General features: G+C 30.6%; 1 protein-coding gene across 2 annotated transcripts; it reads right to left on the reverse strand.

Annotated features, from left to right (window-relative positions):
• Window positions 1-553: 553 nt before the first annotated feature.
• LOC143063599 (uncharacterized) lies at window positions 554-27,721 on the reverse strand. Of its 2 annotated transcripts, XM_076235820.1 has the most exons (20): window positions 27,652-27,721; window positions 21,743-21,832; window positions 20,939-20,983; window positions 20,452-20,526; window positions 20,005-20,109; window positions 18,579-18,649; window positions 17,839-17,951; window positions 17,273-17,463; window positions 14,804-14,871; window positions 13,558-13,667; window positions 12,129-12,368; window positions 11,457-11,468; window positions 9,257-9,318; window positions 8,240-8,306; window positions 7,384-7,512; window positions 6,479-6,607; window positions 5,594-5,725; window positions 5,074-5,226; window positions 2,499-2,581; window positions 554-1,613 (listed from the first exon to the last, which is right to left on the reverse strand). In XM_076235820.1, the coding sequence occupies exons 1-20, from the start codon at window positions 27,676-27,678 to the stop codon at window positions 1,542-1,544; spliced, it is 1,974 nt and encodes a 657-aa protein (XP_076091935.1). In that variant the 5' UTR covers window positions 27,679-27,721; the 3' UTR covers window positions 554-1,541. The 2 variants fall into 2 exon arrangements, with proteins under 2 accessions (XP_076091935.1, XP_076091936.1); XM_076235821.1 differs by lacking the exon at window positions 11,457-11,468.
• Between the last annotated feature and the right edge of the window lie 157 nt (window positions 27,722-27,878).

A 27,878-nucleotide genomic window follows, 5' to 3' on the forward strand; every position in this document is an offset into this window, starting at 1 on the left:
CCAATATCACTCTGGTGTGGTTCATCTGACCCTGACATCATTTTAATGGATTGTTGATAATTTTCAGTGTATGCGATACCTTTGGTGAAACTTGCAGCTTCGAATAACAGAATTTCAACATAAATTTTAATCATAACTGAAGCAGGTGAGACAATTCAGCATGTGCATGATTATGTTAAACTTTTATATTTTCAATATTGTTTTGTGCACATATATGTACATCATATCTTTTGTTCACCTCTGGTAATAACATTCATTTACCAAGTCAGGAATATGGCAGTTGTTATCAAATAGTCTGTTTCTATTTATGTTGGTGTTGGTTTTTGTAGCAGTGTTTCTGTGTGTTTGTTTTCCTCTTATACTTGATGTGTTTCCCTCAATTTTGGTTTGTGACCCTGATTAGTTTTCGCTTAAAGAATTTATGACTATTGAACAGCTGTATATATACTACTGATGCCATTCATCTGATAGTTTTGTTCAATTCATTAACATAATGTTCAATAAACTGACTTACAGGACAAACAAAAGTATTTGCACTAATTCAAGTCTCTCAAGGTTTTTATATTTTATTTGATAAAAATGTCATAAAAAATACCATATACATAACACGTCTTAAAAACAATAAGAATAAAAAAACAAATCACAGTTCACAATATCACAGATAAAATGTGGCATACAAAACATGAAATTCACAGATAATACAATAATAGTTTGAGTAAGCATATGGCATACATGTATGTCTCCCAGAAAGTATAAAAATCTTGATTACCAGTAAATTGTATCATAATATTAAATATAAGACACAAAAATTCTCAAAAAAAATCTAATTCTAACATCCCTTAACTTATAATACCTTTCAAATTGGCACCAAATGTTCTCAAACAATAAATAAGTAACAACATGAACTTATCTTCTGACCTGCATATGTATATGGATTAAGAAGATAAAAAAAGGGACTTGCAACCAATCAAAACTATATTGTATTGCCATTTTACATGTCATAAAGAATGCCATATTTTGAATTAAAAAAATACACATAAGATATGATTGCTTGTGGACTTGCTACATACATATGTATATATAATTCAGTATCTTGCTCTATAAACTAAATTCTGTCAAATGAATCAAATATACCATTTTAATACTAGTTAATACTATTTGTAACCTTTTAGAAACCTTCTTGGTGTTGATATTTGTTATATTCATTCTTTCAAAAACAAAATTTAGCCTTGCAATTTCAGAGAAGAATTTGCCACGTAGGAATAAGTGTGACCATGTTTTCATCAAAGTTTTTATAAAGGCCCTACATAATTCATTATTCCTGTCAAATTTGTTTTGGCAGTTATCATGCTAAAAAAGACTAACGCTTAAATAAAATATTCTATGGTGCATATTCTGTTTAGTGTTTATCTTTACAATATATATCTTCTCAACCATAAAATATTGTTAAAGTTCACTCTTTATTCTGATTCAATCCATATGGACTGTCTAGAGTTCATATCTTAGTTCAATGAGCAATCAGGTGCATGATGGGTAATTGATTATGCTTTAGCTTTCTGTCCAGATATCAACTGTAGTTTTCCCAAAGCCTTTTCACATGGGTCCATTATATCCTGAAAATAAAAACAAGAAAAACAATTAACTTTTGATACAAATGTTACATATATAAAGAGACAACAACAGTTTGAACCATTAGCTATATAAGTCCCCAGACTAGTAAATGTTGGAATTTTGGTTGGCGGACTAGAAGTCAAAACAAATTTTGGTGCAGACTGCAAGAAAAATCGCCAAAAATGATACACAGTACAAATTACCATATCAACCTGTGTTGGGAGCCAAATATCAGATAACCTGTTCCTGTTTCTTTCCCTTAATGAATAATGCCAGAGGGACCTTTTTGTGCTTGGAGAGTGGCACTTTTTTGAAAAGTGACAATGATTTACTTCCTGTTGGATGCACAGGTGTAGTATTACTTTATGTGTCAAGAATTAAATATAGAAAGAATTAAATGAACAACTGAAATACATCCATATATCATGTATATACTTTCAATTATTTAAAAAAAAAAAAAAAAGTAACAGGAAAATTAATTCAACATTGAATTTAACAATGTAATTTCTTTTTCTTTTTGATGAATCTTTTTAGCTCTTGTTATTTTAAGATAAAAAAGTTTACATATTATGATATCTATAATTAATACTGTACACTTTCATTAATTAAATTTATCTTTTAATTTTGCTGAAATATTAAAATACGTCTAAGTATGTCTTATTGCAAAACTTCAAATGAAAAAAATTTGACACACATATTATCTCCCTTAGTGGAACTGAAAATCCTTAGGGAAATCTTCCACTGTGTAGCTCCACAAGATTGGCAGATAATGAGATATGCAACAGTTAAACTTAACTATTAAATAGAAATTGAAAGAATGACTAATAACTAGATGAAATATTTACCTTTCAACAATCAACCAATACTATTTTAATCTGACATCTTACCCTATTTTCTTTAAATCGTTTAAATATCTGTGATAGAAGATTAGGTCCAACATTTAAATGTTTCATTTCAGCACATACATCATCTGTAAGGTTATCATACAAGAAAAAACATGTTAAAACAATCACCACAAAAAAGCATAAACTAATCTGATGAAAATACAGATCTAGTATCCAAGGTGCTTACAACAATCTTAAATGCTCCTTCCACTTTCTGTTTAAAAGACCTATTTGGGGTCCTCTGATTTTGTTGGATTAACACACACACCTACAAAAATTTGAACTTTTGAATTCTGAAATTTCATTGGTGATGTAATAATTACCAGAACAAAAAGTAAAACTGTGTGTTGTCAGATCCTTGTAAGCAAAGCTTAGACACATGATCTGTATTTAATTCAGATTGAGCATAAACCAGCAAAACACCATAAAACAATTAAATCTACACTGATCTTCTTCAAGTCTGCACATACTAATGAATTTAATTTCCATGCATTAGAAAAACAACACTATCTAATATTATAAATAATTAGAAGGAGAGCAGTGTAGATTTTCGTTGTATATTGCAACAAAGCTTATACTGTGATATATATGTTATACCCAAGGTCACCTTTATTCCGTGAAAACCCTGTTGTCTGTTTGCCCTCTTCTATCCGGTTATAGTTTTACATTTTTAACATCAATTCAAAGGTTGGTTTTCTCTGGTCTTGAGGCAGACTTAATTATACAGGTTTGACTCTTTTAAAAGTACATGTTGTTTCATTGAAGATAAATTGCACATATAAATCCAACACTTATAGACCAAAGGAATTTTAAGCAAGGACTATAATATTTCATTTTATCAGAGTTTTGAAAAAGGTTATTTTCATGCAGCAGTTTATCCATGCTAAAGAGCAGATATTTTTCATATCTAGTAAAAATTGGGCATGAGTGCACCAACTAAACTTAAAAATTATTTCCCTTTTAATATACATCAGAGTGATCATTTTACATGTAAAAATATGATAATTTTGTTTTTATTTTCAATGCTTTGCTAGCTCAAAATAAACTCAAAATAGCAATAAAGAAGAATTTGGTGGGGCAAAAACATCTGAAAATTTTTAAAAATGTGTTTGATGTTTCGGTATAGCAAAAAAGAAAAGCTGTGATTACCAATGGTTAGTGATGGCAGCTGTATATAGCAAAGTAGACATTGGAAAATATAAATATATTATCTTAGGGGTCTTTCATGCTGTCATATACATTTCTGGTTATGTCTCAAAAAGCATCATATATTGTTTATTCTGTTACAAAAGCATTTACATTTTATTAAATGTATACAAACACCACATCAAAATAGCTTAAAGTCACACATCTAACTAATGATACAGTCACATACCAACAACCCCATAAAGCACACAAATGAACAGCCATTTGACATACACCTCACCTTATTTTTTGTAAATTTTTGTTGTATTTCCCAAAGATTGAAACCAATCTTATAGTCTGATAAATCCTCACATATATCATCTAGAAGGTGATATTTACAAAGAAATATTATACTTGAAAGCTTATGTCATGAGAAAATAAGATCTTTATTGCAGACAATTTTATATATACTGTGCAGTGAGTATCTTGTTGATAAAATAATTTCTATGTCAACAAATTTCAGTTCGATTCATTCTTTGTGAATCCGAAATTATTTTGAAACACATGTTACCTATATTTTGAACATTAATGATGTCCACTTACATCATTTACAAATATAACCAATATTTAAATCTAAATCATTGCTATCAGTAGCTTTGATAATCATTTTTTTTAACATTGAACGAGAAAATTTGATTTGTTAAAGAGAATAAAAGTTTCACCACTACTGCTGACAATTCTTGAATTAAAACTGTGATCTCACTACATTGATTGAATGTGATGCTCAGTGGTGGTTCCAGAACTTTTCATAAGGGGGGCCCGCTCCAGCAAAGCCCTAGATAATCAACCAAATTTTTCCCACAATAGGGCCTTGGGTTGCTTCCCACCTAAACATAACTCTGATGCTATGAAAATTATTTTCTTATTGTGTTATGGATGTGATGCTATAATTTTTAAAAGCAAAATGGTATTTTGAAATTCCCAGTTTACCAAAAAATTGAGGGGAGAACACCAATTATTTAATACGACATACAGATCAACATATCACAAAATAAAATCCCCAATTCACCAATACATTTAGTTTTTCAAGAAAATTAATTTGATTACTTCCCCTTAAACAAGTTAGACAACGATAATATCCCTGTCTACATACCTTAAACTAGATTTCTACACCTGTTTAAAGTTTCATCAAATATCTGTCAAGCTATGTACAGGGATTTGCCATGACAAGATAGTATGTCATGGCAAGACAAGACTGACAGGGGGTTCCTAAATAATAAAATATGGCATGGCAAGACAGACTGACAGGGGATTCCTAAATTCCTAAATCCCTACTCCCCCCAAAAAAAATCAAAAAAATGTTTGTTGAGAGATATAATGTTTAAATTTTTCTTTAATAAAAAAGAATTATAATGGTGATACACGAATCATTTTTTTAATATGTGCTACATACCATATTCTGATAATTCCATTACTAATGACACAATACTTTCCACAACCTCAGCATTGTCCTTGTGAAGGTCATAAGCTTTAAGTATGATGGGAACTCCTGCCACATGACCTCCAGTTGAAACCTCATTTGTCAATACTCTGTATGCACTTTCCTCTAGAAAAAAAGAAATGAGTACTATAAGATTAATCTGCAATTCAGGGGTAATATGCTATTAAGTGAAATGTTCTGATTAATACTTTACATTAGTAAAGTCTGCTAACTAACCTAAGAGGTTATTGTTATAGATTATTAATTTCAATAATCAGTGCTAAAAGTTAACATTCATGAAAAATAAGAAAAGTGAAGAAAAAAATACCCCCAAAAATAAACCAAAGTAATTTAATTTCATATTTATTCTTCAAGTCTATCAAGCAATGTTAAAATGAGTAGTGTTTTATTTCTATAGATAAATCAGTTTCATCTAAATTTAGGAACCAACAATGAAACACACCAAACATAGCCAAGTAATAAGTTTACTAACCATCTGGTTCCACTAGACTGGCCAGCGCCAGACAAGCATTTTTTACAACTTTTGCATTCTTCATATGTTTTTCTATTGCATCAATTAATAACCCAACACAGTCCAAGTCTCCTACATTGTCAAAATTCTCATCTGTAAAAGTAAATAAATAGAATATTATGGACTGAAAACAATAATTTCCAAATAGATATTCCTAATTATTCAGAATTATCTCTATCCCTTTTCAGTCAATTCAGAAATTACTTCCCAATGATTTTTTTTCCAGTGGTTTTTTCCCCCTTTGATTGTGATGTATTGGTGATTTGTTTTCCTTTGATTGTGATGTATTGGTGATTTGTTTTCTTTTGATGGTGATGCATTGGTGATTTGTTTATCTTTAATGATAGTGAGATAATGGTGATCTGTTTCCTTAAATGATGATGATGAATTGTTGATATTTTCCTTTGATGGTGATGTTTTGGTGATTTATTTTGTTTTGTTTTGATGTATTGGTGATTTATTTTCCTTGATGTCAATAATGAATTAATATTCAAAGTTCAGAATAAAATTTTCAATGCATATCAGGATGAGAGTAGGTTTATGTGGTATAAATATGTACCCTACTTTTTACTAGACTGACAGGCTGAGCAGGAATTTTATGAAGTTAGTACACACTGTAACAGTACACATGGAGATGTGTCACCTTACCTTGACATTTTATTCTGACTGCAACCTAGTCTTATGTTTTAAAGGAAAATAGTTTCTAAAATCTATATAAAATTGGGATTAAAAAAGTTTCTCCTATGTTTTTTATCTTGTGTATTGTCATGATAAAATATTCTGATTTTTTTCTTTTGATATGGTCCAGACATAAAAGTTTAACATGAATAATGTTGTAATCATTACCATTTAGTGTAAGAGACAAGAGGGCTGCTGAAGCAGCTTCTGCCACATCTGGTGAGTTCATATGTGTCTTCAGTGCACCACAGACATGTGATATGGCTTTCTGTTCTGTTGCTATCTTTACATTATCCTCTACAAAATATATTTTTTCAATTTCAATTTTATCATCCTATTCTGACTGCAACAGTTAACTAATTAAAAGAATTTCATTGTAGAAATCTAAAAATTGCATTGGCTTTGTCTTGACATACTGAGTATGCTGTGATATTGGGTTAAAGATGAAAGTTTTATAAGGTCAAACAAGTTCTTTGAAGACCCAATATATTCCTGAATGTCCCTTGTCAAAGACTGCATAACAAATTACCCAAAGTTATTCAGCTAAGGGACCAGCTAAAGATTTTTTTCTCATTCTTACTTATTTACCATTTTTTTTTATCAATATGTCAATTTAAAAAAAAAAAAAAAAAAAAAAAAATATTTTGTGGGAATACAAATATTTGTAGTTATACTTGTCCCATAATGAAAATTTGTATATAATTACAATTAAGAAAAAGTACAAAATCTTTTGTCCTACTTGTATTGCAGTCAAACTGGGATAACATTTTTTTTTAAAACATTCTTTCAATCTTTGATAAAGTATGATACATGATCTGATTAAAATACATATTGCTTACAAGGATTATGGCAAGGCTCCACCCTAATATCTGTTTTAATTTTTGACCTTTTGGGATCCTCTATTTTTTTCATAACAAACACACCTTCAAATAATTTGCTGATGTAATAACTACCATATCAAGCAGTAGAACAGAGCATTGTCAGATGAAGTATTGACACAGGATCTGTATAATAATAAGATCATATATAAACCTAGCTACCAATCTCTACCACAGGAGACTCAATGTACTTACCAACAACTGCAAGACTCCACAAAGCATGGCAGCATGTTGAACACAACTCAGGGTTGTTAGGATGTGTCTTAAGTGCAGTAATAATGTGTTCAACACCTCCATAGAGACCAATAACCTCAGCTGCACCCTCTGTAATTATAAACACATAAGCATGAGTTCCTGATTTTTTTTGTAATTCTATATCTACATGTTGTCTCCCATTTGTTAAAAAAAATTCTTAAAATGCACAAGTTATCTCTTTTTAGGGATGATCCTTTTCTTATTATTAATGCTATAAAATTCATTTATCTTAAACTAAATGTAAACAAATTATTTTTAAATATTATGAAACAATATTTTTTAAATGGAATTGCAACTTCAGAACTATTTTTTAAAATGGTAATAGTTTTTTTTCTTTGAAGAGAAAGAAAAAAAATTTTGGTGATTGCTCATATTTAATTGTTAACCAAGTCATTAGGATTGGTGAACACAAAGAGACAGCAACATATATATTTTTTAAGAAAAATCTATGAATTCTTAAAGAAAAATCTATGAATTTTTAAAGAAAAAAATATGAATTTTTAAAGAAAAAAATATGAATTTTAAAAAAAAAGTCTATGAATTTTTAAAGAAAAATCTATGGATTTGAAATCGAGGTTTGATGATTTAAAGACAAATTTAAGAACTTTTTTAGCCAATTTTGTGTGCTTTCCATACAAATGTTCACCTATACTTCAATTAGTAATATTTCAGATATAAAACTAAAAGACAAAAATGCTTCATATAGCCAGCAGTTAAAAAAATAGAGGTAGTATAAGATATTGTGATTGGTAAACAATAGCAATGTGAAAACAGGCTAAAAGACTGATGTTATTACCTTGTGATGCTAATGCCATTAAAAGTGCTGCACCAGACTGTTGGAGTTCTGCTGATGTTTCATGGTGCTGTAAATAGATATTGACAAGATTGAGGTGTATTACATTAGAGATGCTACAAACCTGTACATTTTTTCTTGTACCTGATCATACTTAAGTGTTGAACTCACAATTAGCTTTTGAAATGTTAATTATGGGTGATATCAAAATGACCAAAAATGGTATAATAGCATTTTCTATAGAATAAATATGTAAATCCTTTTTTTCTTTTGGGAAAAACTATATGTTCTGATCAAGCACTTCAAACATTTGAATTATGAAATGTGCTTCTGGATAAATAAATGCCTATAACTGTCAAAATTAAATGTACTATATTTCTACCTGTACTACTTTATATATAATTAGTTAAAGAAATTTGAATTCATAGAAAAATGAATCCTAATAATTTTACTGTGACTTGATTCATGTTCCAATTTATTAACAATTCTGAAAGTCTTGGTTTCCAAAAGAGTAGTATTGTCTGGACATGTCCAGGAATTTATATTTTTGCCTGATTGTGCAGAGCCTAAACCAGACAATGTAAGGGTTGGTTGGCCATTTTATAATTCAGAAGAAGTAAAAAGGAGGTTATGCATTCTTTTTGACCGCGCCTTTTGTCTAAAACAGCTACACATTTTGAGTGACATGTTGAAGAAATACTATAAAAAGAAGTCCCTACTTTAATACACCCTCAAAAGCAATTAGTTGCATCAAATTATATTGTACCACTGGTCAGATATATCACAAAACTGCAGGATGATATTTTACTCGACCAGGACACCAAGCTGACCTGCCTGTGCTCTTACTCCTAAATGCAGTTGCTTTATAGAGAAGCAGCACATTCCAATTCCAAAGTCTTTTGTTTGATCTAGCTGGGTGATAAAACCATTAAACCCAGTAATCAATAATATTGAGGCTAAAATACTCATTATATATGTTAACTAGAAAGTGAATATGATGGACAAAATAAAATACTATACCTCCATCGCAACAGGCACAATAGATATAATCTCTGGTGTAAACAAAACATCATCAGTTTGTGCTGAAATAAAACCCATATGAATATCATTATCAATTCCAGTTAGTATCTGTATCATTTTTTCAATTTGGGATAAAATGAATATCATTTTACCAATTTAAAAGATGACCACTTCTCTTTTGATACTTCAAATTATTATATTATAATTCACAGAGAGCACAAACTTAACAAACATTGATAAACATTGATTATATATGTACAGAAGTCTAGGATCAGGATGGGTAAAAAATTGTTAAGAATAAGCAATATTCAATTTCAAAGAAAATTGGGCTTAAAGAAGAGTGGAGATGCTCATCTTTTCATTGGCTTTAATTTGAAGGTTGTCCAATGGGAAAAAGTCTTAATAAAGATTGAGTTTTAATTTAAAAGAAGTACATGTACTGATTTTAAGTTTGTGTGAGTTTCCAAATTGAAATAAAAAATCTAATTTTATGCATTCTGTCTAGAACACTAACAAAATTGAAATATTGCTTACATATAATATGTATAAGCACTACTGTTCATCATCTATTTCTGTTCAAATTGAGTTCAACATGATTTTTTTGTTTTGTTTTATGCTACTTATATATAACAATATATCATAACTACTCTCTAATTTAGAGTTCTGACATGATACTTTTTAAAATATGACTTATGCAAATTCATTCAATAATATGACAATATTGATTTTCTATAAATAACTTGTAATTTGTATGAACATTTAACTTTTGAAACACTTATGAAAGTCAAACATTTTTTTTCTTTGTATCAACAAAAACAAAACATATCACTTATTTCTGAATTAAATGTAAATTCTTTATTATGCATTATGCAGATGACTTGAAAGGAACTTCAAATTGCTACTTCATAAACCATATTTTTATTTTTTATAAATATATATATACACTCTTATTAACTATAGAATCCAATATATGCCCAGTGTTATTTAAATACATTAGTTTATAATTATTCGTAAATTGTAATTAAAATAAATGAAACTAAGGACAGCCACAGTAAAATTGGGACAAAGGAATTTTTAAATTGTTCCTAATTGAAAACTTATTTCACTTTCATTTAAATAAAAACTAAAATAACTTTGGTGGCCAGACAATATAAGAGCTAAGAAGATTAATTTAAACTATAGGGTTATTGTAAGGCTGTTCTGAATAGATTTTTATTTTGAATGAGCTTGCGAGAGCTATACATATTCTACTAGGATAATAATCATAAAATCTATGCTATTATCTTTTGATTGTATAGCATAGCTTAAACAAATGTGTAAACATATTTTTGTCACCAATGATGTGGATAATAATGGCTTTCCCTCTATAAATGTACAACAAAAGGCAAACTATCATAAAGGTCACAAATTTACATTTCAGCACAACTAAATATCATATGACTAAATACATGCCAGTAGAAACTTCAGATTATTTTTGTCTCTATTGCATATTTTACACATATTTATCTATAGTGGATTGGAAATAATTTATTGTAACATGTATTCATCCCTTTCCATTTTGCAGGTGCAAGTGCTGCCTCGTAGTGGCATAGCCTGTTTTTTTTTTAAATCTACAAGGGTGTCTTATACATATTTGTCTTATTTATGTAACAATTGATTTAGACTACAACCATTCAGACCAAATTCATGAAGTAATATCTTTTAATGAATATTAATCACTTTTAACAGTCATCTTCCCTTTAAGTGTAACAATACTTTTGCAGTAGACATCAGAAATTCATATGCACATAGAAACAACATAACATTGCATCAAACAATTGTGAATTCAGTATGTGAAACATTGCATAAGTTAACATTTGAATGATTTACTGTTCACACTTGATATCCCCATTCGAAAAACAGAGACCTGTATCTGAATCCCGATAAGCAATTAACATAAAAATTGTAACGGTGGTTCAGAAAAATCTGAATCAGATTCCCACAAAAGAATTATGCTCTGTGGGAATCTGAGCAAGATTTTATACTCCCACCATTAAAAAATTTTCCATAATTGCTCAATGGGATTCAGATTACTTCAAGATTTTAGATAGTGATACTCAGTGTGTCATGGTAATTAGTTAATAAACAGTGTGTATTATGGTTCATAGAATATTATTCATTAGTATCTGAGGAATCAATTAGGGGTCATTTTCTTTTATACCTTCTCTTAATGCTGAAAACATAAAACAATAAAACTTCTTCATTATAAACTGATTAATGTTACATTAAAAAAAATAGACAGGATTAATATATAACAATAAGTCAAAAAGCACATACACATCATGATAGTTATGCCTATGTAGCGACAATTTTAAAATTAGCCCCTAAAACAATTTCAACGATATTTTTTTACCATATAAACACTAAATATACAAAAAATACTAAGTTAAACTATATCAAAAATGCATGGTATAATGTTAGCTAATATCATGCTACTGCCCAACCATAAACGATCATTATTTCTTGTCAATGGTGTTCAAAACTCGAAGTTGGAAATCTGAAATTATAAGACTTTGAAAGAAAGATAATCATTATTGAATACACAAAGAGCAATGCTAGGGCTGTTCCATTCAAACATACATGGTACCCAGGCAATTGAAATCAGATATCCACCTATATAAGCAATTTTTGAAATCCTCTAATATGTACAAAAAGTATTTGACACTCACTCAAAGTTGTGATTTGGAATTGCCTGTTCTGGGTCTTATGTATGCTTTTATGGATTAGCCTATACTCTGAGTAAACCAAAACAGCTCAGAATAAATTTTACTAACACAAACATGGTTGAATGAGCACTCTAGAAGCAGTTATAATTCTATCCATACTACCCTACCTGTTATAATTAAACTGTTAAGTATATTAAAGCCAGCTATTTGTATGTCTTTATCTAGCAGATTATTTCGCATGGCAGCTTTAATCATACGTTTTCCGCTGGCATCAATTTCAAACACTTCAACTTCCTTTGCAAGTTCTACAAGATACTCCAAAGCTGATCTAACATTGTCTTCATAATCGACCATATTGGCAAGATACTGTACTACTGGTCTTATTCCTTGTCCTTTTGGCAATTCAGCTGACAAATAGAAAAGTAATTGTATAAATGATATATATTTGCTATTTGCCATTTTATATAGCCTTTTATAGTTTGATGTGCAGTATGGGTTTTTTTCATTGTTGAAGACTGTACCGAGACCTATAGTTGCTTACTTCTACATTATTTGGTCTAAGGTGTAGATTTATCTCATTTGCAATTATACCACATCTTCTTATTTTTAAAAGAAACATGCAGAATATGATAATATGCAGTAATAATTTTGGAAAGGGAATATGCTCATAAAATTTTTTCTTTAAATTCATACTAGAAATTGTTCTTTACAATTACATGTAACAGTGTATTGCATAAATTAACTGTGGACTTGTTTAATTTGAAAGTACAAATTTTTTTGATTCAGGAGGTTGCATGGCTCTAGAAAACTGCATAGAAGGCAAAGGGAAATATAAAATATGAATTCATTGCACATTTAAAAGAGTATTCAAAAATTGCTTATATTGGTGGATACCCCATTTCAATTGCCTGGGTACCATGTATGCAAGACCCCTTTTTGGCCCCAAAATTGTTAAAATGTAAACTTTAAAGTTATTTATTGGAAAGTAGAATGCTTCTGCTTCATAAATATGGGCTGTTTTTGACAATAAAATTCATGATTTATCAGGTACTAGCATCATTAAGTCATGCTAAATTACTGAAATCTTCACAATTTTAGCATTTTAGTTAAATTTTAGACGGTTTCCGTCTTAAATGAAAGTGGCTGCATTTGTGTTTATTCTTAATATTGAAATGCAAGTTGTATTTGATGATAATATATATATATATGTATATAACATATATAAAGGTTGAGAATGAACACAGACGCAGCCGCTTTCATTTTTGACAAAAAACATCTGAAAAGTGACATTTTTTGGCATATTTAATAGATTTTTCATATTTTAGCTTGAATCAGAGGGTTTTTACTGTCTAAATCAGTTATAATCTTTCACAAGATAGTTTCTTTAAACTAATTGAATCAACTGAAATAGACACTTAAGTGTATAAAAAGTGTCCAAAATCTTTCGTCAGATGAACCTGAAATTTGAGGCCGAAATCAGCCCTTACCGAGCCTACTCTATTGTGGTGACCCTTTACCCACAATTCAAGAAAAATGAATACCACACAAACAAAAATAAATCTACAATACATGTAATACATGATCAAGTAAACATACTTTGGTCTTTGGGTATTATAATGGATTCTCTCCTCTTTCTCTTCTCTAACTGTGAAGCATCACTTCTTTTTACACATTCCTGTACATAATTATTTTTGTCTTGCAATTCTCTGAAATGATTAAAGGCAAATAAATTACACCCTTGACCTTCGGTCTTTGTGGTTGGAAGTTGTGTCATTGGCAAGCTAACAAATCTCATTATTTTTTTGGGATATAAAATAAAAATGATATCTGGAAAAATGTATAGAAATGTGATGAATTGAAACTGATGATATCTTTTCATTAATTTTCTATATACTAGATAAGCACCTTCTGCTGGATTGCTGCTTGATTTGCAAATTAATTGATCATTGCACTTCTTCATTGTGGTAAAACATTTTTTTTTTTTAAATGACCTTACCAAGTATTATAAGCACAATTGTTTTACAGTTAAATAACAACATTTTCATCCAATTTAACTGTTTATATTTTTACAAAACCTTTAAATGGTAATTGTCTAGTTGAACATGTTGAAAAAGTCAAAGTAAAAAATTCACAACTATTATGCAACCATATCAAAATCTAGGAAGCAATTAACCAAAGCCTTGGGTTCTCAGTGAGCAAGATTAGTTGTGATAATATGCAGTAAATCAATCCGCAAAACCAGGTTCAACCCACCATTTTTTCTTAAAATGTCCTGTACCAAGTCAGGAAAATGGCCATTGTTATATTACAGTTTCTGTGTGTGTTACATTTAAGTGTTGTGTTTCTGTTGTGAAATAGTTCTCCTCTTATATTTGATGTATTTCCCTCAGTTTTAATTTGTAACCCGGTTTTTGTTTTTTTCTCAATCGACTTATGAATTTGCGAACAGCGGAATTTTACTGTTGCCTTTATTTAATTGAAGGTATCTAATTAAAACGAGGAAAACATCTTCTGGCTGAAATTATAGTTATACAAATTGACAAAGATGGCATGTACTTTAAAAATTTATATTGTATTTGGGAAATGCTTATTTTTCATTTTTAAATTGCTGTCAGATTTTTTCCCTTCAAAACATAAAACTGAATATTTTCAACAATAAACTGTTAAAATCATAATGTAATGTCATAGTGCCAACCTTGTGAGGGCTTAAAAGCCAGTCAAGGTTGTTTAATGCGCCTGCATTAGTAGTGTAACATAATTTTCATTAAGTTGCTAATTATACCAGTATTAATTTGGAAGCTACTTTTAAATAAGAGTTATCTATCATGAAATAATTATTTACCTGGCTGTTGGTCTTTTATTTCTCTTCAAAGTATTTCTTAGTAAGCTTATAATATCACTTGAATAGAACTGAAAAAAAAGAAAGACAAGAATGCTTTGAATTTTTAAAACAGTTTGCAGTAAAAATATGACGAAAAGGAATGATAAGAATATCTTAATTTAAAAATTAACCTATTGTTTATGGTTTTCTATCTGTAATATGGCCAATGTTATTTCAACTGATCGGGCAGAGCTTACATTTGAATTTGCATAAGGACAGTCTATTTGAAGATGTGTGTGATAAGGATGAAGGCCGTTATAATTATAATTGATTTCTTATCACCTATCAGTGTCCCAAACAGATATACAAATGAACTGAGTGTATGATAATAGACAAATAACTGGACACTTCATTGACGAGTTTATCCCTATACACCTGTCTATAGATAGTCTGGTATTAAATAAGTGAACCTGTTAAACCCCAACCAGTCAAGTGAAATAAATCAAGTGATAACTGTTTTGAATGAAGGATTGTATAGTTTGCACAACATTTCATTTTTTTCAATAATAGATAAAAAAAAAATAAAGACTGCTGTTAATCATTTTCAATTATGTAAATATAAAAGAAATTAAAAGGGAGGAAAATTTTGGTATAACCAAACCCTACCCTCTTAACTGTATGTCAAATTATCCATTTTCTTCATAATAATATCTCATGAAAAGATTAATGTTCTAATTTTTTTCTGACATTGCAAAGAAATGTTGTCTCCCTTGATAAACTAATATTTCCCTTGTGTTATCTCCCCTTATTATTTCATATTGCAAACAGAAACAATTTTAATAATGATTGTGTCAATTTTCATATATTAACTTTCAAAGTAATAAATCTGAAATCATTTTGATTTATAAAACAAGAACTCGTCAAAGTGAAATAATTTTTGAGATATCAGGCAAATTTTTATCTAGATATCTGTACTTAATTCAAGTGCGGTTCTTATTAATGTGATTACTCATGTTTTGGGATTATTCAATAAAAAAAATTTACAGTACTTTATTTAACTACTTTTACAAAACAAAGAAAACCATATTAAAAGCAGACATTTGTTAACAAGAGTGCACACGCTGAAATGTCTCGCCTTCTATACTAATCATTGATATTATGTAGATAGTCCTAAGTATAAAGCTTTATTACAACTGTCTCATAAACTTAACATTAACCAAGATAACTAAACAAAGACCAATGAACCATGAAAATGAGCTCAAGGTCAGATGAACCATGCCAGGCAGACATGTACAGCTAACAATGCTTCTATACAACATATATAGTTGACCTTATTACTTATAGTTTAAGATAAAAAGACCAAAACTCAAAAACTTAACTTTGACCACTGAACCATGAAAATGAGGTCAAGGTCACATGACATCTGCCCGCTAGACATGTACAACTTACAATCATTCCATACAACAAATATAGTAGACCTATTGCATATAGTATGAAAAAAAACCAGACCAAAACACAAAAATTTAACTATAACCACTGAACCATGAAAATGAGGTCAAGGTCCCATGACATCTGCCCGCTAGACATGTACACCTTACAATCATTCCATATAACAAATATAGTAGACCTATTGCATATAGTACGAAAAAAACAGACCAAAACACAAAAATTTAACTATAACCACTGAACCATGAAAATGAGGTCAAGGTCAGATGACACCTGCCAGTTGGACATGTACACCTTACAGTCCTTCCATACACCGAATATACTAGCCCTATTGCTTATAGTATCTGAGATATGGACTTGACCACCAAAACTTAACCTTGTTCACTGATCCATGAAATGAGGTCGAGGTCAAGTGAAAACTGTCTGACAGACATGAGGACCTTGCAAGGTACGCACTTATCAAATATAGTTATCCTATTACTTATAATAAGAGAGAATTCAACATTACAAAAAATTTGAACTTTTTTTTCAAGTGGTCACTGAACCATGAAAATGAGGTGAAGGACATTGGACATGTGACTGACGGAAACTTCGTAACATGAGGCATCTATATACAAAGTATGAAGCATCCAGGTCTTCCACCTTCTAAAATATAAAGCTTTTAAGAAGTTAGCTAACACCGCCGCCGCCGCCGCCGTAGCCGCCGCCGGATCACTATCCCTATGTCGAGCTTTCTGCAACAAAAGTTGCAGGCTCGACAAAAATTGAAAGATAAAATAAATAGTGAAAATACAGTATTTTTGCTTGAAAAGTCAGAAAAAATTAATATTCAATCTACACATTCTTCTATACTTTAAGTGACAATAGTTTACATGTAACACATTGCAAAAAATTCATTAAAAAAAAATTGTTGTAGGAGTAAAGTCCTTCGTGTATTTTCATGTATGCATTCTTTCCTTTTGCTATGAAAAAGGAATACCTACCATTTTCTTTCATTACAAGATGTGCAACAAATGCAACAGTAACATTTATATTTTTACTTACTCTTGAAATTTCTTCAAATATCTGTTCCATTACAAATGAATCTTCCTTGATGTCTCTGATTTTATCCATAATTTCTTCTTGTGTATATAAGGATGTTGTTGTCAGCTCCAATAAGATACAACCGAAAGCCCACACATCAGATGCCATGGTAAACTTGTCAGTCATTTCTGGAGCCATGTAGTTTGTTATATCTGTAGAAAAAGAAAGGATTTTTTTTTTCATTTTGAAACTATGTCCTGAATTCAGTAGGATGTATTTCTGTTTCAAACCAAGTTTGCTCATAATACATATATACCATTATATGTCAATGTCAGTATCATTTTTAGAAAAAGAGAGAAGAAAAATACTCAGGGTTTCTCACTTATAAGTCAAAATTAAACTGACAATGCCATACTAACAAGAAAAGGGGAAAAATGTGCCATGAGAGAAGGGGTCTTTAGCTAAAATAACTAGTTAAAACTTTAACACCACCATATATTATATGTGACTGTGCCAAATCAGGACTCTTGTAGGCTTTTGTTCTTTTAGGGAATTTGGTGTTGATGGCAATGAACAGCAATACTAACCTAATGTTGATCTTGTACATGTTCTGGTATCCCCCATTACAGAGGCAACAGAAAAATCTCCAAGAACCAAATTACCATCCTCATTTACATACATATTATTGGGTCGAACATCTCTGAAATGGAAAATATAATGAGAAAGAGGAAATACACAAATTATTAAATCTCTATTTTCTATTTCCTTACTAACTTAAAAAAATAAATAATCTGTAAATGAATATGGAATAAAAAACTGGATTATTTGTGATCTTATATATAGTGTAAACCCTTTTTGAGAAAGTTTGCTAAATGCGGATTTAACATAAAGTCTATTTAACATGACAATGCAGTTTTGGTGTAGACAAAATCACTTCCATTTATCATTTGAAGAAACAATTAATTATGAAACTGGATTCTTGATTCTTTGTTTTGTTCTGTTGAATTCAATCTTTTTAAAGATTGTGGTAATATTCATCCTTTCAACCTTCTGTCTGAAAACATCTTTTGAGTATGTGTTTCAGGAAACAGAAAGCAAGAGTTACCTTAGATTAAATTAGAAAGCATGCATTCTGAATGCACACCATGTTAAATATACAGAATTTCTTTAAACCATTTTGCAAATAATTGCAATCAGGTCTCAGGGCACATCAACATTGTGGTGGTTTTTGAAAACTAAATGTAAAGTACCTTTGTGCTCTATTACATTTGTCTTCTTAAAACAACTCTCTCACAAAATGACATGAAGAAAGTCCTTGTTTAAATACCTGTGAATTATTCCCTTCTCATGTGCATATACTAAGGCTTCTATTATCTGTCCAATCCAAGTCTTAATTTTCTAAAATAAAAACAAATGTAAATATACAGTTATTCTAAGTAAACATGCTGTTTCAAGACATCGAAAGTAGTCTTCTTTTAAAAAGTTTTGTTTCTTTTTATTATCAAGTCATCAGAAGTCCAAGACAACAAGTTCAACAAGAAATATATTTTAATACTGATTGCTTTTAAATACTCTAAATGCTTAAATCATCAAATCATGCAAAATATGATGTAAATATAATTGCAGTTTGACAAATTCCTTTTCTTCTAATAGAGTATCATTATTCATGGTTTATATAAATAAAATTATGAAAAATATATCTAGTTTCTTTGCAATTTGAATGCTGCATAAAAATGTAACTGTATAGTATGGAAATTTGGTCAACTAAAATATTTGTAGAACTAACTGAGCTTTTTACAGATTTTTGTTATATCTTAATTTTGCAGATAATGAATACCCACTGGGACACTAGATAAAATGTGACAGTAGTTGAGAAAAGTAAAATCATAAAAATACTGAACTCAGAGGAAATCAAATCCGAAAGTCCCTAATCACATGACAAAATCAAATGACAAAACACATCAAAATTGAATGGACAAGAACTGTCATATTCCTGACTTGGTACATTAAACCTGGTTTTATAGCGCTAAACCTCTCACTTTGTTGACAGTCTCATCAAATTCTGTTATATTTACAACGATGTGTGAACTAAACAGACATAATAAATAAAATAATAAAAATATGGGTACAGCAGTCATCAGGAGCCTGTAATTCAGTGGTTGTCGTTTGTTTATGTGTTACATATTTATTTTTCATTCATTTTTTACATAAATAAGGCCGTTAGTTTTCTCGTTTGAATTGTTTTACATTGTCTTATCAGGGCCTTTTATAGCTCACTATGCGATATGGGCTTTGCTCATTGTTGAAGGCCGTACGGTACAAACACATTCATTGCTTTGTGTGTCTGACGTCGGAAAATTTTATACATCACATATTTTTGTTGTTCAATGTTTATACAAACAATTTTAAAATTTCGCACGGGCAATGTTAGCATACAGGGTTGAAAAATCAAAAGTATGTAAGAACTACTTTCAAAAATACAAAGACAAATGAAAGAACAATATAACACGTTGTTAAGATGATAAACAACATCAGTATGCAGAATCTATACATCATGAACATCATGTATTATTTGTGAAGTTGATACAGAATATTTATCAACAAGGTCTTGGTACCTTCCGATGAACTTTTTTAGAAAAAGGACTAAATGTTCTTTGACAAATCCCTGGTTGAAGGGATATTTATATTCTCCAATCCTAATAAAATACCTGCACATCTACAGTATCTCAATTTGATCAAATCTGAAGTCTCACCTCTTCATCAATAATTTCTTTGCTCTGTCTTTTTTCATCAATATATTGACCTAGATGGCCTTTTGGAAAGTAATCCATTGCTATACACATGTACATAGATGAATCCTGAAAAAATATATGGAATACATGAGATCAGTACATAGATAAACCCTGCAAATGATTTTGAAAACATGGATATTATAAACTTGCAAATTGTACATTACAGCAGATTTTGCTTTAGATCATCATATATTTTTTAAAAGCTCGCATAATTTTATATGTAAGTACTCCAGATATTTAAAAGAAGATAGACATATTCTAAATCAAATTAGCATACATGTATATCTGTCAATAATCTATGGGAAAGAAATGGCTTTGCTCAATTTATTTTACCACACAAAATTCCTACAAACACTTGACAAAAAGAAAAAAGGAACAGCTCTGTTATTGCTAAATCACTAAACTCACCTTCTTCTCCCACATAACAAAAAATTCTTTATAGCCTGATACATATGGATGGTTTAATTCTTGCAAAGCCAGAGACTGGAATATAGAAGTATATAATCTATATATATTTTATTAAAAGGAAAAATATTTAAATTCAACAATAAAATATACCAGTATGTAAATATTTGGTGTATAACATAAAATTCTAATGAGAAAAGAAAGACTGATGGTGATCATGTTGCTCATAATGATGATAGACTGCTTTCTATGTAGTGTTTTGTGGACTGGTTTATCTTTCCATCGATTTTTATTTTTCCAATGATGTTTTAATTTTTCTTCTGACTTACAATTTCTTAAATGTCCTCTTGGTATTTTCTGCTTATTTTTTATTCACTCAAGAATCGTAATTTAAGGTGAATTTTCACAGTCCATGCCATTCACAATAAACCTAATTTAAAAAAAACCTAAACAATAAAATACTTTTCAATACTACTATATAAAGTCTAACCTCTCTAAAAGCTTTGTTTGCCTCGCTTTCATCAAAACATTCCACCTGAAATACACAAAAACATATTAGTATTAGTCATGTTAATATAAACATGTTTATAATACCTCCAAAATATATATATATACATAAGTTATAAAAAGGTATATAATTATTTTATTTGATCAAAGATGCAAATAGGATTAGACAAAAGTTCCATCTACTTTTGGAAGTCTTCTCTTGCACACCTTAACATTAATATGAGCATGCACATACACAACTAATAAATTCTAACATGAGCATAAGTAAACCCTTGATTTACTATAAAAACAGATACAGCTATTGGTCTTGGAAAGTTTTAATTTAGGGTTGAAAAGTGAAGGCAAATTTTGGGAGGTTGGATACAGCCTGAAATATTTTACTGAAGGACCTGGTGGTATATACTAGTTATGTCATGATCATACATGTTTACAATTTAACTCAGTCTGGTGTTGCATAAGAATAATTTTGTAATTCTTGTATAAAATTAAAGTTTATAACAAGTGAAACTGATCTAATGCTCACTGATAATTATTCATGGGACAGAAGGACGGACGGACTGACGAACGAATGGACTGACAGGCAGAGGTTAAACAGTATACCCCACTTTTTTTCAAAAGTTTTTCTTTATCTTTTGACATGTGATTTGAATAAAGGTTTTTTAATTTACACAATTTACTCTGATCTATAAAGAAATCAATTGTATTTTATTCCTGACAGCCCTGTTATTCACCTCAATATTTTTTTTCTATCATAGCAGAAGAGAGAAGTTATACATTTCATCATTACCTTTTTCAAGATGCATGTTTTGTTCTCGTTTTTCAGATCCTCTACTAAAAATATTGTAGACTGAGCCCCTTGTCCTAACTGCTTTACAATCTGTAAAAAAAAAGGATATTAAATCATAATTGCAGTATCTACATGTATCAAGGGTAAAATAATATTACAGCCATCAGTTATGACAGGTTAATCAAATAGAATTTTACAGTTTTACTACAAGAATGACACAAGCATTAAGGCATTATGAAATTTGATTTCTAAAAGACTGAGGTTCAGTAAACTTAAAACTTTTTTTCATTTTTTATGGGATTTGTTCTGCTATGTCTAGTTTAGTTTGTTGGGCCAAAAATAAAATATTGTTTGTTTCCCCTCACACGACCGACCCGGTAAAATAACAGCGACCCGAAAAATTTTATTGGCCATTCTTGTCCACTATTTTTTTTTGCTATGTTGGTTATTGGTGATATCTTTCCGATGCTGTAGTCAACGAGCTTTGGGTTTTGGTGATACCTTTCTGATGCTGTAGTCAACGAGCGTTTTTAAATCAAGGTATTTTTGCATTGAAGCGTCTACATGATTCGGAATCAAGGAAAACAAACAAAATGCTTTGCTACACGACTTGTTTGTGTGCAAGTGTGATCTTTTTTAAAAATAAAAAAAACTGAAGCATCTTTCAACCCGCTGATCGCATCTATATTTGCTTTGTGTCTAACCCCCGTTCCTGTTTAAAGGATAAAATCCTACCGACTTGTGCTTTAAAATCTATCTACTTTGTCTTTGAACAGGTTGGACACAAGTCAGGAAATGTGGGACACATGTATTCCCTGTTTTCTGGTGTAAAACAAACCCAGTTTAAATGGGGTTTCCTTTTTTAATTTATGGCATGAAAATTACAAAGGGGGATGTTATAACTGCATCAGTAGAATTCGTAAATACTTATTAAAAGTATTTTAGGAAATACAAAACATGAATATAAAGTGAAGCCTTGTTTCTTCTAGAACTCGAAAAAACATACAAATCTTTGTTTAGGAATCAATTCACCAAGCTGCATGATCCAGGTGTAACTGAACATAACTGAATTATGTTCACTTCTATTGAAATTTTTTATTCATTGAATTTTAATTCCCAAGTAATTAACATACCTGTATCTTTTGTCATCTCATAATTGATGATCAAGGTATGAATTGGTGAACAAAGGAATTGTTTTGTTGTGAGTTATGCATCAAATTAGACTTGAAATAAGCTTGATTTTTTAACTAAAAAAACACTTGCTATCATTAAGCATTGTTATCACAAGTAGAATGTGCGCTTTTATAGATTTCATTACATTAAATGAATAAGAAAACTAGAGGCTCTAAAGAGCCTGTGTCGCTCACCTTGGTCTATGTGCATATTAAACAAAGGACACAAATGGATTCATGACAAAATTGTATTTTGGTGATGGTGATGTGTTTGAAGTTCTTTCTTTACTGAACGATTTTGCTTCTTACAATTATATCTATAATGAACTTTGCCCATTAGTAACAGAGAACTATATTTGGTAAAAATTTACATAAATTTACCAAATTAATGAAAATTGTTAAAAATTGACTATAAAGGGCAATAACTCCTTAAGGGGTCAACTGACCATTTTGGTCATTTGACTTATTTGTAGATCTTACTTTGCTGAACATTATTGCTGTTTACAATTTATCTCTATCTATAATAATATTCAAGATAATAACCAAAAACAGCAAAATTTCCTCAAAATTACCAACTCAGGGGCAGCAACCCAACAACCGATTGACCGATTCATCTGAAAATTTCAGGGCAGATAGATCTTGACCTGATAAACATTTTTATTCCATGTCAGATTTCCTCAAAATGCTTTGGTTTTTGAGTTATAAGCCAAAAACTGCATTTTACCCCTATGTTCTATTTTTAGCGGTGGCGGCCATCTTGGTTGGTTGACCAGGTCATGCCACACATTTTTTAAACTAGATACCCCAAAGATGATTGTGGCCAAGTTTGGATTAATTTGGCCCAGTAGTTTCAGAGGAGAAGATTTTTGTAAAAGATTACTTTAACTTACGAAAAATGGTTAAAAATTGACTATAAAGGGCAATAACTCCTAAACGGGTCAACTGACCATTTTGGTCATGTTGACTTATTTGTAGATCTTACTTTGCTGAACATTATTGCTGTTTACAGTTTATCTCTATCTATAATAATATTCAAGATAATAACCAAAAACAGCAAAATTTCCTTAAAATTACCAATTCAGGGGCAGCAACCCAACCGATTGACCGATTCATCTGAAAATTTCAGGGCAGATAGATCTTGACCTGATAAACATTTTTATCCCATGTCAGATTTCCTCAAAATGCTTTGGTTTTTGAGTTATAAGCCAAAAACTGCATTTTACCCCTTTGTTCTATTTTTAGCCGTGGCGGCCATCTTGGTTGGTTGACCAGGTCACGCCACACATTTTTTAAACTAGATACCCCAAAGATGATTGTGGCCAAGTTTGGATTAATTTGGCCCAGTAGTTTCAGAGGAGAAGATTTTTGTAAAAGATTACTTTAATTAACGAAAAATGGTTGAAAATTGACTATAAAGGGCAATAACTCCTAAACGGGTCAACTGACCATTTTGGTCATGTTGACTTATTTGTAGATCTTACTTTGCTGAACATTATTGCTGTTTACAGTTTACCTCTATCTATAATAATATTCAAGATAATAACCAAAAACAGCAAAATTTCCTCAAAATTACCAATTCAGGGGCAGCAACCCAACAACCGATTGACCGATTCATCTGAAAATTTCAGGGCAGATAGATCTTGACCTGATAAACATTTTTACCCCATGTCAGATTTGCTCTAAATGCTTTGGTTTTTGAGTTATAAGCCAAAAACTGCATTTTACCCCTATGTTCTATTTTTAGCCATGGCGGCCATCTTGGTTGGTTGACCGGGTCACGCCACACATTTTTTAAACTAGATACCCCAATGATGATTGTGGCCAAGTTTGGTTTGATTTGGCCCAGTAGTTTCAGAGGAGAAGATTTTTGTAAAAGTTAACGACGACGGACGACGACGACGGACGACGGACGACGACGACGGACGCCGGACGCAAAGTGATGGGAATAGCTCACTTGGCCCTTCGGGCCAGGTGAGCTAAAAAGGAGGTCCCTGGATACTTTTTTTTTAACACCAGAAAACTGGGGTGTACACTAAATTAGAATACAGGGAATACCCCACTTTTCTTGACTTGAGCCTTACCTGTTGAATTTTGTACAAATTCAATATAGAAAACCATATCAAGGAATAAAATAAAATAATTTGCCTACCTACCTACCCATGCCCTAACAACCTCAGTCGGGAGAGGGGAAACAAAGATATTTTTAATGTTGGCCTTGTGTTTTGTTGAGTGTATGTCTTTTCTTCATTTTTTACTTTTTTGCCATGGAAATTTCTATCATTATTATGACAGCATATTTAATATTAACATCAATCAATATTTGCTGATGACAGTAAATCATGCAGTTAAGAAAAAAAACATGCAAGTTTCCTTGAAATTCGAGGCACTTACAACTACAGAAAAAATATACATGTATGAGTAAGATTCAAACAAAAACAATCTCGCTAATGTGGTTGTTACACAACTTTTTTATTTTTAAACTGTGAAAAATCCTGTAGGACAATTCTGTACGTATTTACAGTAATAATTAGTCAACAAAGATCTTTAGTAGCAATACACAGTTAGAAGTTTAGTTTTGCATTATGGCCATGGTGAATTTTTTAAATCTGAAAGTTTTTGTACAATAAAATTGATTTTAGATAGTTGAAGAATAATGTAGCCTTCCAAGCGGGTTTATATGAACATTGAGATTGTTTTTAGCATGTTTTATACGGATAGGCAATTATTCTGTTTTTTCCTATCCCATAGGTCCAGAAATTATTGTAGTGTTTTTTTCAACAAAAATTTGATGCTCAAACTTTTCAATTCAATTTTATGGAATAACGAGATCAAAAATTAATATGATTTTTTTGGACTTTACAAAATACAATACATTAGTCATTATTGATCAACAATGACAATCAATAAATCTTTATCCATTGACATTGTGAAAGCAATTATACAGTTGTAACAGCACATTTATGAAGAATTACTGCCATAATCCTCTAGAAGTGTTACTACGTTGATAACAGTGAAATCACATTTTTAATTACATTTTTAAGTTATCGCAACAGTCCTGCATACCCGAGGTAGTCATTTTAGGGATTCAATGGTATTAAATGTATGGTGCAGTCCAGTGTATCCACGCACCTAAGACTTCACTTCATTCAACTGATAAAACCAATAATTGGATAATATTGTGTGTACACATTCACAACATACTTTTATTTCATAAAATCTTCTGTTGGTATGGTTTCATCCTCTAGAAAATGTGTAATCTGGTAATGTGTGTCCAAAATTAGAGAAAACCCCTGTTCTGAGAGTTCCTCAAATGTTAGGTGATTTCATGCATGCCTTCCAAAAATAGCTTATTTTGAATAAAGGAAAGATTTTGCACTACGAAAATATAGCTAAGTTTGAACCAAGCACACTGCCAAGGATGAAGAGCAAAAATTATTTCAATCTGATATAAATTTGACAAATTTTATCTGATGTAATTTTTTTAATGGAAATTGGCCAAATATGGTAAATCACAGGATTGCAGTTATTAATTAACTCTTGAACTTATCAATTTTATTCTTTTTTATCCCTTTCGGAAGGCTATATAAAACAATAACAAGATTGATTTTATTTGTGTTTCTGTGTTAATATGAGGAAATCAGCAATATCACGGGCTGCATGGACACCGGGGGGCTCCACTGTAAACAAAGTTTATTCACTGTTTTTGTAATTTTTGTTTACAATGTAAAAATGGACATTTATATCATGTTACATGTATACAACATGTACAATGTATTAAAATGACAAATAAAAAAATATATTCCTTTCAAAAGGACATTCTGTAATGACTGTCATCAGTCTTGGTAGATTAGTCCAAGACTCTTTCTCAGACCTACCTGCCTATCACATAAAAAAATATCATTTGACAGAGAATATAGACTGAGTGTAGTTATACTATGATTATATAAAAAGAGAAGATGTGGTATGATTGCCAGTGAGACAACTGTCCACAAGAAACAAAAATGACACAGACATTAACAACTATAGGTCACTGTACGGCCTTCAACAATGAGCAAAGCCCATACCACATACATGTAGTCAGCTATAACAGGTGGTCTATAAAAGGCCCTGATAAGACAATGTAAAACAATTCAAACGAGAAAACTAACAGCCTTATTTATATAAAAAAATGAACGAAAAACAGATAAGTAACACATAAACAAACAACAACCACTGAAATACAGGCTCCTGACTTGGGAAAGGCACTAGTCCAAATAATTATGACGTCTTGAAAGGCTATTATAATTTTTTTCTTTGACGCCTTACTTCGTCAAAGTAAGGCGTCAAAGAAAAAAATTATAATAGCCTTTCAAGACGTCATAATTATTTGGACTAGGAAAGGCACATACTTAAACATGTTAAATAATGTTTATTATCCAATTGAAGAATCATATGAGATTGGCAAGATTCCACAATCTGGCAGGACTACAGTCTACAAGATAGTCTTCTGTCTTAATATTTTAAACCACTTCAATTTAATACATAATTATTAAATTCATAAAAATAATATATAGAATTTTTGGGAAAGTTTTTAACAAATATCTTTTTTCGGGCCTTCTTTTTTAATTTGTGAGACCAAATGCGACTACACATTGATTGTTCAGTACGAAATACTATGAATAGGTAGGGCACGCATTGATAAATTAGGGACACATCTTCATTTGAAGAAAGAATGTATTAAAAAATCTAAATTTGTACCTTGTAGTTCTCCATGCTTGACAACATGAAGCTTTCTGTCTGCGCTTGCGTGTTGTTGTGTTGAGAAATAAAAATATTAACCGTAAACGGTTGCAACATTGAAATGTATCCGTAAAATTATATAGCGTCAAAAAAAAAATCATTTCTCGAAAACCTGTCTTATTTATTCTGTTTCAAAAGTAATGTATATGTTATTGCCATGAGCAAGGATTTGTATTAATACCTAT

This window comes from Mytilus galloprovincialis, chromosome 2 (assembly GCF_965363235.1).
Source record: "Mytilus galloprovincialis chromosome 2, xbMytGall1.hap1.1, whole genome shotgun sequence".
Taxonomy (NCBI): Eukaryota; Metazoa; Mollusca; class Bivalvia; order Mytilida; family Mytilidae; genus Mytilus; species Mytilus galloprovincialis.

Coding starts and splice junctions, on each gene's coding strand:
- LOC143063599 (XM_076235820.1), bottom strand. CDS start 27,678: ATGTTGTCAAGCATGGAGAACTACAAG. Junction 17,952..18,578: donor GAGAAGGGAATAATTCACAG/GTATTTAAACAA, acceptor TTTCCATTTCAG/AGATGTTCGACCCAATAATA. Junction 6,608..7,383: donor GTGGAGTCTTGCAGTTGTTG/GTAAGTACATTG, acceptor TATATTTTGTAG/AGGATAATGTAAAGATAGCA.